Raw genomic sequence first — 14,116 nt, 5'->3', positions numbered from 1 at the left:
GTGAAGATAGCTAATTCGACAACTTTGGAAGCCATGAAGCCATCTAGACTAAGAATGAGTAAATAAATAGTAGTACTCCGTGCACCAACAGTTGGTACGTTATGTTCTACTAATAGGAGCAGCAGTCTGTTTACGAGTCACATCACAAAGATTACGGCGTTGAGAGGCAACATATGAATTATTTGTTAGCCTATTAGACCAACGCCAGCTTCACTAAAACAATAAATTTCAATCTATCTAGGGTTCTATCTACTAAACTGTAATGATCAACGCCACACGCTCTCACCAGAACAATTTCTACATGTTTGCTCCTGGCCAACAGCCACCTGTACGGCGCCGTTCTTCTGGTCCAATTGTACCCCTTCGGTAGCATGGACATCCTTATTTTCAATCTTGAATTCGAATTTTTTGTCGCCGGTGACCCAGTATCCAGCTGCTTTGATGATCCGACACACGGCTTCCAGTTCTCCGCGATCCCGTGGTGCGTAAACCATAACGAATTCTCGAGGGACATATGCGCTCATCCAACCACCCCTTGCCAAAGGATGCCTCTCGCCCCAGCCCATCTCCAGGACAACTTTCGCATCATCCGGATGCAGGTTCATATGCATACTGCGGTCGCTATGATGGACGTGGCAGACCTCTCCTCGACATGTAGCATTTATCGGATTCCGTGCAAAAAGAGCAAGACCTTTCTTCTCGAAGCAGGACGTGCCGATCCTGAAGGTTTCCTCATCCTTCGCAGCAAGGTTGGAAAGGCTCGTCCGGAGTGTACGGTACATCTGGCCACATCCAGATTGGTCCAGCTGCCGCTGCGGTGCAATGCCTGCGATTTGAGGTCGTGGGCCATTTCGTTTCGGCAGCCAGGAACGAGTCCGGTAAAAATAACCTGTGGACGGAGAGACTTTCCCATGGAAAGTAGGCGGGCTGTAGGGATCGGAAAGCGCAAATAGACGAAGATAGGTGATCTTGAGATAGCCAAGGAACGTTGCTGGTGTGCCTCCAGGCCCCAGCGCAAGGAAATTATTGTAGTCATTATATATTACTGAGGCCAATGGCAGTAATATAAGGAGCCCACATGCTACAGCCGGTTTCATTATTTGGATGCTGACGATGATGGCGACGATAGCCAACACCAAAAAAGGACCGGTGAGAGTGATTTGGACGACAGCTTGTTGTGTCATAGATGGCACAGATTGTTCCGGATGTTGATCCGAATCTCGAACTAGGACCTGCGTCGTGGTCATCGACATTGATTGAGAGACCTCCATAATCTGTTGTTTTGCCAGTCAGTAAGTCGGCATCATTGCAATGAGCTATCGCAGAGGAGCCCACTCACTAGGTGTGAGGAGGACGACGAGTCTCAGTGACTCCTATCCCTATCAGGTTCAGCAGCTTCAATGCTCAAAAGAACAGGCGGAGCTGGAAGAAAGAGATCTTAGCAGTCACAAAGAGAAGCGTGAGATGGATGATGGGCGATAGAGGTTTTATGGGAAGATGCTTGGGTTCTGGTCTCAGAGCTGACAACTACAGCAATACGAGGTCTCAAAGTCTCAACAATGACAATCTGGCACTGCACCACGAAATGATCTTTTATTGAAGACTGAAGGACAACTGAGAGCGATATCTCTGATGGTTTCCGAGACCCCAAATGATGCGTTCGTCTGAGAGTACGACTCGACGAATGAAGAGAGACAAAAGATTAGAAAGGATAGAAAGGATAGACAAGATATTATGTAGGTAATAAGAGTCTCGAACTAGATCGGGCATGAGTAGAGAAGTATAGTTATGAAGGCAACCAAAGGAGCGAGGTCTCTTTCCAGCTATTTATGGTATTTCCAAGTGAGGGCAGACGATGAAAGCGGGGTGAACAACGTCCAATCACTGATAAAGATGCCTCCTTGCCCTACGGAGGGAAGCGATCAGTCCATGTGTTATCCAATAGCGGGAAGCTGGCACTTGGGTGGTTGCACTTGGGGTCGAGCTGAGAGTGGACCAACGTGTTCTATCGAGTGCGGGAATCAAGAGCGGGCAAGGGTATTGGGTAGTATCCTCAACGGCCGCCATCGGGGCGGCCAGCAATGGTCATAGGTGACGCAAAACGAGTGTAAAGGGACGGAAACCATGGTCGCCACCATGAATCAATTGCAAGCTTAATTAACATCGAGGTTGGCGTTGGCCGTGTGCTACGTAACCTCTGGTAGCCGAGTAGCAATAAAGCAGCACCGCTCGGCACTGGAATCCAACGAATGACGCGTTGCTGACTACCAGCACCCTGAACACATGCGGTAATGTAAATCGGTGATCTCGTGATCCCGCCCGTACACGCTGTAATAACCAGAAAGAGAATACGAGAGAATACGGAGGTACTCCGCTAATACTCCATCATGGGACTCGATTTGAGCAGTGCGTACGCATTGCTGGGAGGAGAGATTGATCTAGACTTGCGTCCCAGTTGTTAGAAGCGTCTGAGGGGGGCATACGCTTAGTGATACGTGTACATCCAATCCAGCATTGGCGCTGGCCAACGGGAGCTACCTGTACCAGGGCGAAACAGATTATCACTGTGTCAATCCACTGAAGCGTTGGCGGACGCAGTCATCGTAACAGGAAATGTACCCCTAGGCTTGCCTGAACCAGGAGCGGAGAATGAGACGATCCAACAGGAGATCAGCCTCCCTTCTGTGTCGTACCACCAAGCCAAATTGTGCCGTTGTCTGTCCGTTGGTCGATGATTGCTCGGGGGTTCACTGCGACGAAGTAACCTGAGTTGGAGCCTCTCGGCCTGTGTTGCGGCGCTGGGAGCGGCGAGCTGAAGAGTAAATAGCCTGCTGACTGGTACAAAATAGCGGCACCAGCAGCACCACATGAGCCGGTGAATCTCCATCAATGACATGTCCAAGCCGATCAACGTCCAAAACACCTCGGGGAAATAAGAGCAAAGACATCTGGTAGAAGTAAACTTAGTATCCAATACCCCTCGAGCCAAGCCCGAAGCCCTGTCTCTATCATATCTCGAAGCTGCCTCTCATCATCCCATATCTCTTAAGCCGTGCAGATGAAAGACATCGGAACCGGAACACGAGAGAGGAGCTTGAGAGCCAACAGAACAAGCTCACAAGTATCGGCATCCGAGACCAGACGAGTAGTGGCCTCATTCTAGCCGTCTATCTGGCGCAGCTGCCTTCGGCGGTAAGGGACTAGATTACCGCATTGCGTCTGCAGCAAGCCATCGCCCAATATATACGGAGTGCTAATGCCGATTCGATTTCAGCGACATCCAGAACAATGCCACGACGATGCCGACAACGGCGCTGGGGATTCATATTCATCCATGCGTCGACATTGACCTCTCAGCGTATAGGATTTGAGCAGCGGTCATGTTGCGGTCAGGACGGTTGAAAGCAACTCGATTCGAGAATGAAACGTTTCCAGCTATACCTTCCGCCGTGCTGTGCAGGCTGGGTTGAGCTTCAACACGAAGTAGATTTGAACGGTTCAGCCCCCCGCACGCCGAAGCCATCACTCAGCGATATGTGCGAGCCTTGCCAATATGTTGTTGTCGAGAGTTATTTATCTGCGAGTCGCAACACTGAGAAATTCGAGGTGCGAGAAGCGAGAAACTCCTGCAAGGCTGAGTCGAGAGTACCTGGGTGCAAGGCTGACAACCCGCTTAGTCAGATGTTGTTCGTCAAGACCCGCGTTGCTCTGGCAACTCTTGCCATCAATATAAACAATAACAGTTTGCACGTGAGGCTCTTGTATTATTGAGCTGGGATCCACCGCACCTAGGGGTTTTGACTTAAGATCCCTCTCCATTCGCTATTCTTACGCTCAGGACTTCCCTCGGTCTCAAAATGCCATTGACGAACCCGACGATATAAGTCGATGTCTACGATGCTCCAGAAGTAATCAGCTGGCCAAGGCGGATAATAAAGGGTAATTGCAACTTTAGGGGGTTCAAGCGTAATTGGGTGGCGTGGATGCCCCGTACTAGCTTGATATGGAACATAAGACCCAGACTTTCTGGCCCCACGAAAGACAACATTTGCTCGAGTCGCGACTCAAACCGCCCATTAAAGACATTGATTCAAATCAACCTCTGTCAATATTATATCCTTTCTCATAACATACCCGCGCATGGGATTTTATGACCAAAGTTAGTAGCATAGTTCCGGCAGTTTGTCATTGCGAAGCTAATTGCGGCAAGGCTCCATATCTTCAGGGTAACGAGCATTCCACAGAGCGCCTCCTGGAATGGCGGGTTTAGACTCGCGCACTCCTTTGAGTGTCACCAAAAGGTCTTCGCATACACGATATTCGCATGCGCCTAAACCCTCGCGGCAGAAAGATTTTGATGTCGAGAAACATGGGTACCACGAGGACGATGACGACGAAGACGACGATGAGGACTCCGATTATTCTTCCGACCCATCCTCCCCAGCTTCATCCCGCGACATCTCCGGCCTATACTCCTCGAGCCGGCCGATCCTTCGGAGGAAGTCCTCAGCAGGCTCTCAGAGGCAAGCCTCGTCGTACAGGCTACCAAGTAGGGTGGTTCGATACTTATGCCTCGGGCTGATTTCCACCATTGTCGTGTTTATATTATTCCTCATACGCATGAGTGTTATCTCGTCGAATAAAATCGCAGTCGGGGATTTAGGGGAGCGACCGCCACCGCCTCCGGCTCCGTGGGAGTCGTTCCCTTTTCTATCCAGATATTATGGCGGTATACGATCGTTGGTGCCGCTGTCAGAAAACAAACCGGAATATCCATTGCCTGCTGATGAGCTACCGCTATCAAACGATACTTCAGCCGACGCAACTTTGCCTGCGCGAGAAATCCCTACAAGCAAACCCTTCGAAGCATACAAACACCTTACTTCGGCAGATTATTTGCGTGAATATGCACCTGTCCAGGAATGCTTCATTGACGCAAAATCAACAGTTCCTGTTCCATCCGTGTATTACTACAGCGGTAGACCTAGCGGGTTTCCTGACCATGCAATGGGTTCTTATGATATACTTGGATTACCAGAAGATATTTGCTTCGAACGTTATGGCCGTTTAGGGCCTTACGGCCATGGTTATGGAGTCAAATATGGAGGCATGGGGACTGGCCTGCAGGGGGATATGGAAGGTTCGAGGGCTGTTTGGGCGGGAAAGTCTGGCTCGGGGCTCAATCAAATTGACTACCGGAAAGTAGACTGGGCGGATGCGCAGAAGAAATGCTATAAGGCAAATGCCGCGCGCTTTGATCCACTAGTCCCTAAGGCTAAGCTACCGACTACATTTTCAGTCCTCGATAGAGACGGGACCGCTCTGCGGAAAAGAGCCGAACCAGGTCGCACGAATGCCACATTAGCTCGCAAGACCTTGCCACGAACAGCGGTTGTCATAAGAGCGTGGGATGATTTTGAATACCGGGATGAGAATATTCTTACCCTCAGATCCATGATCTCGGAACTTTCACTTGGCTCAGGAGGAGAGTACGATGTGCATCTCCTGGTTCAAGTTAAGGATGAGGGCAAGAACCCAGTCTGGGCAGATGCAGAGACGTATCAAAAGCACTTGAATGCATCTGTGCCTGAAGAGTTTCGCGGTATCGCGACTCTGTGGAGTCAAACGCAGATGCTAATGTTGTATCAAGGTATCCATGATACATTCGCACGGGACCTTCCTGTTCATGGTCCGTACCGGGGCCTCCAGATGGCCATTCAGTGGTTTGCTCAAAAACACCAGGAATACGAATTTTTCTGGCATTGGGAACTTGATATCCGTTATACCGGTCATTACTACAATCTGTTTTCGCAGATTGACTCCTGGACCTCAAAACAACCTCGAAAGGGCCTGTGGGAACGAAGCAGCAGGTTCTATATCCCGTCCGTGCATGGTTCATGGGAAGACTTCAAGCAAATGGTTAGGGTTCAGACTGAGATAGGTACTAAAGGTCCGGATGATGTTTGGTCTGGGTTGCCAGGTGCCAAGACCCCCCCCCCAGGTCCCAAAGGCGACAAACCGATTTGGGGACCAGAACGGCCTCAGGATCCCGCAGACTGGTTCGAGCCCGATTCCGATCCAGTTCCTCCCACTACGTACGAGAAAGACAAGTATACATGGGGTGTCGGAGAAGAAGCAGATCTCATTACTTTCAATCCTCTCTTTGACCCCGAGGGAACCACATGGCTCCTACGAGAGGATGTTACGGGATACAATCTCACAGACGGACTTCCGCCTCGGCGTGTAGCCATCGTTACATCATCAAGGATGTCGAGACGGCTATTGAATATGATGCATCGGGAGACGGTCTTCAAGAAGCACCATGCTTTCTCGGAGATGTGGGGCCCCACAACTGCTCTACATCATGGATATAAGGCGGTTTATTTCCCACACCCAATGTTCGTCGACCGCGTATGGCCTACGGCATACCTCGCCAGTGTGATGAATGCTGGCAAGAATGGCGCAACGGGAGCGTCAAGAACAAGTGTATTTGGTGAGAGAGAACACAACCTGTTGGGAATGACATGGTATTATAATGCTGGTTTTGCGCCGAACTTATGGAAGAGATGGCTTGGGCTCAAGGTGGATAATTCGGGCGGTGAGGAGTTTGAGCTGACCGCCGATAAGGGGAAGGATGGGAAAGGGGCCAATGGAATGCCAGGGGGTGAGGGTAGGATGTGCCTTCCACCTATGCTCATCCATCCAGTCAAGTCCGTGGATATGCCAGTCGAGAAGCTTGCTGCAGAGAAAGATGTACAGGAAAGTGACCCAAGTGCTTGATTTGGATGCGACATTTGGATGTAATGTTGGATATAAGGTTCGGCGTTTAAGCGATCTGGTCGGTATACACAATGGTTGGGAACTGTTTTACCGGATAAAGTTGATAATGTATATATGTAAATGAAGGGATGATCGCTATTACTATATTTATCGCTACAGTGCACTTTAAAATCTTTGATATCTTGCTCATAAAATACATAATGCCACATCGATCTATGAGGGTTTTCATCCATCGCCTACCTACCTAGGTACTCATGACACTTCAGAAGGCTCCGGCACATCGGCAACCACGTCATCATCGCCTTTCTTCTTTGACTGCTTGAAACGGTGCGGCCCATCCGAAATATACGCCTCAACATTTTGTCCCGCAAAACCTCTCCCATCCATAACACCAACACAAGCCCTCGCCGCCTCGGCATCCGTAAACCTAACACTAGCAACTCCATCCGGTTCCAAATCGTACAGAATCACATTTGTGACATCGCCCAGTTTACTGCATTCCTCCCTAATATCCTCCTTAATGTCTAATATTGCAGCCGGATCTTCAGCCAGCTCCTCAAGCGTAAACATATGCTTCAGGATAACGACTTTATCCCATTTCGAACCTGAATCCACAAGACTCGACGGCTCATCATCACTCCAATCCGCCAACCGCGCATCTAGCTTCTGCGTCTTCCGGATAATCTTCTGCTTATCCCTCATACTCGTCTTAGGTTTTTCCTTCTCTGTTGTCGTAGCTCCTTCAGGTTGGACCTTCTTATAACTCGAATCCGCGGCCTGAACTCTCATCCTCCCGCTCGATTCCCCGCCAGCCCCAAGCCTGAACTCCGTGTCGTCTAGCAACATGATGGCTAACTCCACCGAAGCGGGTTTGAAGAATACAACGAGCGCATCGCCTTTGAATTCCCCTTTCTCGTTGGTGTAGAGCTTTATGCGTGGTTTTCCGCTATCGATCTCTTCGGCAATGACGCCGCATTTGCGCGAGAATACTTCATGTACTTCGGAAACGGTTGCGTCGAAGGGAAGGCCGGTTACGTATATTGCTGTATTTGGTCGTGGAGGAAGAGGAGCTTTGGATTTCTTAGGTGCTTTAGTGGCGCGGCCACCTTCCTGTTCATATTTAGCATTATAACAAGGCAATGCCTTCGAAAGCTTGCTTGCTTACATCTTCGCCATTTATATACACCTTCTTCCGCTTCTTGCGCATCGCTTCGACGGGTTCATCCTCGTCAACACCTGATACTCTGTAGGCTTTCTGTTGTTCTTCTAATAGGGCTTCGTCTAATAAGGGGATCCATCTCTTCAGCGCGTCGTCGAACTCGAATTCGGTGCCGTCTTCCTGGACGAGTAGGAATTTGTTGTCGAGCTTCGAGAAGGAGATTCGATCGTCGGCATCGAATTCTTCGGGGCTGGTGGGGAACGAGGATGTTGAGGCCTCTTGGGATTGCCTCTGTTCCATGTTTGATTTGATTTCGTATCGCCTGGTAGGTGTGGTCTTCAAATCGTGGTCAACTAGCACTTCGATCACCGTTAGGGAAGCTGGGGGTTGAACATCTACGAAGTAGGTGGGACGATTTAGCTGCCTGAGGAAGCGGGAGCAGCTCTCAAAACCCGATCCAACTAGTGGGCGGGAACCATGCAATTCATGAGATACTATGAATTAATATTTATTATAGAGTTTTAACATAACTATTGGAAAGCGGGAATCAACTGGTTTCACTGACGTAGGGATGTAGTACACTTGTAGATACTATTAGCTCGTAGAGTCGAGAGGCCCATTAGAATAGTACGCATAGGAAATACTCGCTTAAAGTCGATTGCTCAGTCAAAAAAAAGAAGGAAAATATATAACATTTCTGTAGAATACTATTCGAATTATCTAGGCCGCTATACGAAAGCAACTGCTAGAAAAAAAAAGAAGATAAAAATTACAAAAATGATAGCAATGACTGGTTTCGATCCAGTGCCCTCCGGGTTATGAGCCCGGCGCGCTTCCGCTGCGCCACATTGCTTGTTGCTCGTTGTTTGCTTGTGAGGCAAACTACTGAGTTATTGAAAACAAATCTGCCTATTCTAATATATACGGCATCCTTCGGTATGCGGCCGGTCTCGGACTACGACGGACCCCACCCGCCAAACCCACTTCGCTGCCAACCTGGAACATAATACTCCGTGCAAACAAACAACCGGCTTCATCATTCCTGCGAACGGCAATAGTTTGGTCCTTTCGATATCAGGATTTGCTGTTGGACTCACTTGTAGTTGAGCACATCAGTTTCGCGGTACTTAGTATTTTGTCCGAATTATCAGTCCACCGTTATACTTGTCACACAATTGACAGTCACAATTGTCCAGCTTCATACAGATAAGCGTTTACAACCTGGTTGGTAGTAACCACTAGGATATATTCTCATTGGCGCTGCCGATCAATCCTAATGTTCTGCCCCGCCCATCACCCAGACACGTTGAAGCCGAAGCCAAGCCCCCACCAACGTGGAAGAGCTTTTGGCCCCAAGACCCTAAGCAAGAGATATAAGTGTACATCTTCACCTCACCCCGGGAATGTCTGAACTAAATATCTGTCTCCAACTAGCTACCATCTGACACTAAAAAATAACAATGGCTACGCCACCGTTGACGATCCGCAATCTGACCTCCAGTTCGCTGGAGTTGAAGATGATAGAGCGCTTCGAGGCCGCTCAACATCAAGCCCCTAGCAATAACGGCAAAGGAATTGCCAATATTACCAAAGTCTTTAGTGGCCTTATGAACAATATCACCACGCCGTCTTCTCCACAACTTGCTCTGAAGTCAGAAAGTTTCAGGACCGAGTCCGTCGCTATCACAATTGGACCCTTCGCATCGAAACGTACCGGTATAGAGCCCAACCAGAACGAAGTGCTGCGGTTGACCTTTGAGGTGGAGGGCCAGAGATATAGAATCGATACCCCGTCTCCTAACCAACGCTCGAATGTTCTTACTCCCCTCTCCCCAGATCCTCGCTTCGAATTCACAGGAGTGTATCTACCAACATCTCCTCATCTCGCCCTCTATTCTTCGGCGCGACTCGAATCATGGATGAGCAAACTGAAGAACGAAACCCCCCTCTCTGCCCTCAGTATACCCGGCACGCACAATGCCCCAGCCCATTACACGGCTCTGCCCTCAGTACGATGCCAAGCAGTCGGTGTGAAAGAGCAACTGAACAATGGAATCCGGTTTCTGGATATTCGTGTTCAACCCGAGACCCCTGATGACGTGTCCAAAGATGGACTCATTTTAGTCCACAGCGCCTTTCCCGTCTCTCTCACAGGGAATAAGTACTTCCGCGATCTAGTCAAAACCGTCTCCGAATTCCTGGACGCCAACCCCACGGAGACAGTCATCATATCAGTCAAGCGTGAAGGAGTTGGGAAAGCCACGGACCAGCACTTAAGCAAGATCTTGCACAAGCATTACGCAAACGATCCCAACCGGTGGTTCACCGAGAACCACATCCCCACCCTCGGCGAAGCTCGTAAGCGGATAGTGCTCATAAGGCGGTTTGCTATAGATGATAGTCTGAAAGGAGAAAATAACGGTCAAGGCTGGGCAATGGATGGGGAGAGCTGGCCAGACAATTGCGCAGATGGCTTGTGTTCGAGTGGCGAGATCCGAGTCCAGGACTTCTATGAGGTTGCTGAGTCTGAGAATATCGATAAGAAAATCTCATATTCTACGGATCATCTAGACAGGGCAGCTCAGGTTGTCTGTCCGCTCCCCGGGGATATGAATGCTGCCGCAGCAGAGGCGGCGAAACTGCCCTTCTTTATTAATTTCTTGACTGCGTCGAATTTCTGGAGGGCAAACTGTTGGCCGGATAGGATTGCTGCAAAGGTCAATCCATCAATAATAGACTTCCTCTGTCGACGGCATAATGAATCAGCAGCTGGCGAAGGAAAAATGCCCACGGGAGACGGTAGTACTGGCATCGTAGTCTGTGACTGGGTAGGCAATAATGGAGATTGGGATCTCGTGAGATGCATTGTTGGTATGAATGCCAAGCTTGAGCAAAGGAAATAGATAATATCATTGGATGGCAAGCGGCGAGTTGCGGATACGGGCTTGATGATATACAGTTTAAAGTCTACAATAAAATACAGCATCCGGAGAAGCTCCAATCACTCTGGTTTTTTAGCCTCCTCTGTTTTCTCTTCTGAGACTCCCTTCTCTTCATCCTCCAACATAGTCCGTCTACCTTCAACTGTGAAATATAGACTCTTTGCCGCACTCTCCAGGGTATTTGTAACACCAGCACCAATACCTTGTAACATAGACACCAATTGTCCCCGCAAACCATCCAACCCACCTCCAATACTTCCCACCCATTTCGTCCCCTCGCTATCGAATATCTTGCCCTCTACACGAGCTCCGAGCAGTAACAGCTTCTGTAACCCGCTTTGGACTGGGAGTTCAAAATAGCCTGGGTTTGCTTTTCGTGTTGGAGCTGGGAAATCCGGTTTAGAGGGCGACAGTATAGACAGCGCTGCCTTCAAGTGCTGAGGCGAGACAGTGGGAAAGGTCAAGAGAGCCAATGGCCCAGAAAGTAACGGGTCCAAGGGATGTGATTTTCTGGCAATTGCTTGATGGGCTGCCTCGGACAAAGTATGAGTAAGCTTGGACGCATCAGGGCTGACAATCGGAATCGCGGCAGAAGATGGCGTAGCCGGATCTGTAGGATCAATGGCAGGCGGAGATGACTGTGAATCCGGCTTGTAGAATTCAACAATCTTAATCGCAGAGGCGAAGATGCCGGTCTGTATGATCTGGACCTTAATACCCTCTGCCAAATTCTGCGGAGGCTGGCCAGCCGCAACCATAGCTTCATCGACTTTGCGCAGAGCTTTGGTAAGTTCCCGCCTTATTCCTGCCCATTCTGTTGATGTGAGGTTGTTGTGTTGGAAGAGTATCATCAGAGGTGTGGAGCGGAGGAGCGAGGCATATTGCCGGAGAAGCTGTGATTTCCTGAACTCAGGCGGCTTGTAGGAGGGAGGTTGGGTAGCGGGGTATCGTTTTATGGGCGGTGATGATTGTGTCATCTGCTCGTGAGAAGCTGCTGGAGCAACTGCTGTTGCATACTGCCGTCGAATCTTGAAGGGGTGTTTGCATCTCAGGATCGAAGCAATCGCCCTTGAGGGCGGAGGTATTCGCGGTGGCATCTGTGCATAATCAGTATGATTATCATTCAAACATAAGGATAGTGCTCTTACTTTGTTCACTCGAAAGCAGCTCTCAGTGAGCAATTAAGGTGTCAACTCGCGATTTCACAGTAGACCTCGAAAAGTTCCAAAGAGGACTAGCGCCGCAATTATCGACACCTTATTAACCGGGTAAGGCCTACATTTTATTATTGCCGAATCCGGCAATGAGTCAAAAGAGTGACACGATAAACTCAATTCCAACTTTCAAATTATACACTCGTAGCCTCAAGCGGGCTTGACCAGTTAAGGGAGAAAGAGAAAATGCCTTCTAGGGTCGAGCCAAGTGCTCCACAGAACATTTCCATTACCCCACTACTACGAAGATTATGGCCATCACCAGGTGCTGCCAATGTCACGGCAGAAGAGATTGCTTTGGCGATTTCACATATCTTCACAGACCAATTATCTCCAGTCCAAATAGGCGCACTTCTTACTTGCCTGCATTTCACTGGCTGGGATCGGAGAGCGGATGTCATTGCAAAATGCGCTGAGGCCATGAGAGAGGCGGCTTCCCCAATTGACAGTCAAACATTGGGAAAGGTGCTGAAAGCTCGAGGAAGGCCGGAAGGTGATTATAACGGAGGGCTTGTAAGTCATCTGAAACCAAGGATTGGTATAATTTACTAAGTTGTTTTCAGTGCGATATTACGGGAACAGGGGGTGATTCTCACAACACATTCAATATCTCCACTACCTCATCTATTCTGGCATCATCAATTCTTCTCCTAAGCAAACATGGCAACCGAGCCTCTACATCCAAGTCAGGCTCGGCGGACTTGCTTACTTCCACTCTTCCAACCCCCCCTAATCTCATGGCGGTCACCCCTGAGACTATTCACAGGGTATATGAAAAGACCAATTACGCTTTTCTCTTTGCCCCTGTCTTTCATCCAGGCATGAAGTATGTGGCTCCAATTCGCAAAGAGCTCGGATGGAGAACCATTTTCAATTTACTCGGCCCACTTGCCAATCCCGTCGAAGCTAGTATTGAAGCTCGTATTCTAGGTGTGGCTCGAAGGGACATTGGACCCGTTTTCGCAGATGCCTTGAAAATGGGCGGAGCAAGAAAAGCCATGGTCGTGTGTGGCGAGGAGGATCTTGATGAGATTAGTTGCGCAGGGAAAACTTATTGCTGGAGGTTAGCCGATCGCTCAACGCACAACCCCTCGTCGCCTGAGGATGTTGATATCGAAAGTTTCACTCTGTGTGCTGCTGACTTTGGGCTACCGGCCCATGCCTTGGAAGATGTCTCCGGTGGCAAGGAACCACATGAAAATGCTGAGATTTTGAAAAAGCTTTTGCAAAATCAATTACCAAGGGAGGATCCAATTTACGATTTCGTCCTCATGAACACAGCGGCGATGTTTGTTGTGTCCGGGGTATGCGAGGTTGATAGTAGCAACATGGGCCATGGGGATGATGGAAAGGTTATTACGGAAAGAGGCCCCGGCGGAGGAAGATGGAAAGAGGGTGTTCGACGAGCAAGGTGGGCTGTGGAGAGTGGCGAAGCCTGGAGACAGTTCACACAATTTGTGGAAATCAGCAATAGCTTGGGTAGAGAGAGCTAAATTGGTTTCTATATCAAAATGAGGCGCTGTTCAAAATGGCCTCGCCAGCCTGGAGAGAAAAATTAAGCATGATAATTGATAGTTGTATATTCTGCAGGTTAGAGAACCAGCTCATAGCTCTACAAAGGATTTGAAATTACTCCAGTTCGCATGTCAAAGTTGGCCATACTACTTCCTCCTTGCTCTTTATAACCTAGATCTTCTCGGAGGTTTTACGTTCCTTGTGGCCTACGCTATCCTTGAAAATGGATCATCAGCTTCCCTTATTCCAAAGGCGATCTGATCTTGTAATCCCTTCTCATTCCAGTCATCCAGGACTTGGTTGCAGTATTCGGAGATCTCGTTCGAGTACACGTGGGCCAATTCCTTGCCTAAAACAGCACCGAAGATCAAAACCGGTATCAAATCGACGGACCTAAATATGATTTGTAGTAGCAAACAGATCGGGATGATAACTGGCAGGGTTATTAGATAAGTTGCAGGCCAAAAGAGTATTTTTATTTTTGTCAACGCTCCGAATAGGAGCAT

The 14,116-nt window shown here is 49.0% G+C and overlaps 6 protein-coding genes across 6 annotated transcripts; 3 read left to right on the top strand and 3 right to left on the bottom strand.

Annotated features, from left to right (window-relative positions):
• Nucleotides 1-266: 266 nt before the first annotated feature.
• BP5553_02278 (Uncharacterized protein) lies at nt 267-1,253 on the bottom strand (the record flags this gene model as incomplete). Its single annotated transcript, XM_032010901.1, has 1 exon — nt 267-1,253. The coding sequence occupies one exon, from the start codon at nt 1,251-1,253 to the stop codon at nt 267-269; it is 987 nt and encodes a 328-aa protein (XP_031874955.1).
• Nucleotides 1,254-4,257: 3,004 nt separating this feature from the next.
• Nucleotides 4,258-6,780, top strand: BP5553_02277 (Uncharacterized protein; the record flags this gene model as incomplete). The annotated part of the gene is made up of 1 exon (XM_032010900.1): nt 4,258-6,780. The coding sequence occupies one exon, from the start codon at nt 4,258-4,260 to the stop codon at nt 6,778-6,780; it is 2,523 nt and encodes an 840-aa protein (XP_031874954.1).
• A 252-nt stretch (nt 6,781-7,032) lies between these two features.
• Nucleotides 7,033-8,239, bottom strand: BP5553_02276 (Uncharacterized protein; the record flags this gene model as incomplete). Its single annotated transcript, XM_032010899.1, has 2 exons — nt 7,033-7,890; nt 7,946-8,239. 2 exons carry the CDS (start codon nt 8,237-8,239, stop codon nt 7,033-7,035), a joined length of 1,152 nt encoding a protein of 383 aa, XP_031874953.1.
• A 1,160-nt stretch (nt 8,240-9,399) lies between these two features.
• On the top strand, nt 9,400-10,842 carry BP5553_02275 (Phosphatidylinositol phospholipase-like protein C; the record flags this gene model as incomplete). The annotated part of the gene is made up of 1 exon (XM_032010898.1): nt 9,400-10,842. One exon carries the CDS (start codon nt 9,400-9,402, stop codon nt 10,840-10,842), a length of 1,443 nt encoding a protein of 480 aa, XP_031874952.1.
• A 98-nt stretch (nt 10,843-10,940) lies between these two features.
• Nucleotides 10,941-11,978, bottom strand: BP5553_02274 (Uncharacterized protein; the record flags this gene model as incomplete). Its single annotated transcript, XM_032010897.1, has 1 exon — nt 10,941-11,978. The coding sequence occupies one exon, from the start codon at nt 11,976-11,978 to the stop codon at nt 10,941-10,943; it is 1,038 nt and encodes a 345-aa protein (XP_031874951.1).
• Nucleotides 11,979-12,281: 303 nt separating this feature from the next.
• BP5553_02273 (Uncharacterized protein) lies at nt 12,282-13,588 on the top strand (the record flags this gene model as incomplete). The annotated part of the gene is made up of 2 exons (XM_032010896.1): nt 12,282-12,608; nt 12,659-13,588. 2 exons carry the CDS (start codon nt 12,282-12,284, stop codon nt 13,586-13,588), a joined length of 1,257 nt encoding a protein of 418 aa, XP_031874950.1.
• Between the last annotated feature and the right edge of the window lie 528 nt (nt 13,589-14,116).

This window comes from Venustampulla echinocandica, assembly GCF_003357145.1.
Source record: "Venustampulla echinocandica strain BP 5553 chromosome Unknown scaffold_0, whole genome shotgun sequence".
Lineage (NCBI taxonomy): Eukaryota > Fungi > Ascomycota > Leotiomycetes > Helotiales > Pleuroascaceae > Venustampulla > Venustampulla echinocandica.
Note: the sequence above shows the minus strand (reverse complement) of the source record. Positions and strands in the feature narration are given on the sequence as shown.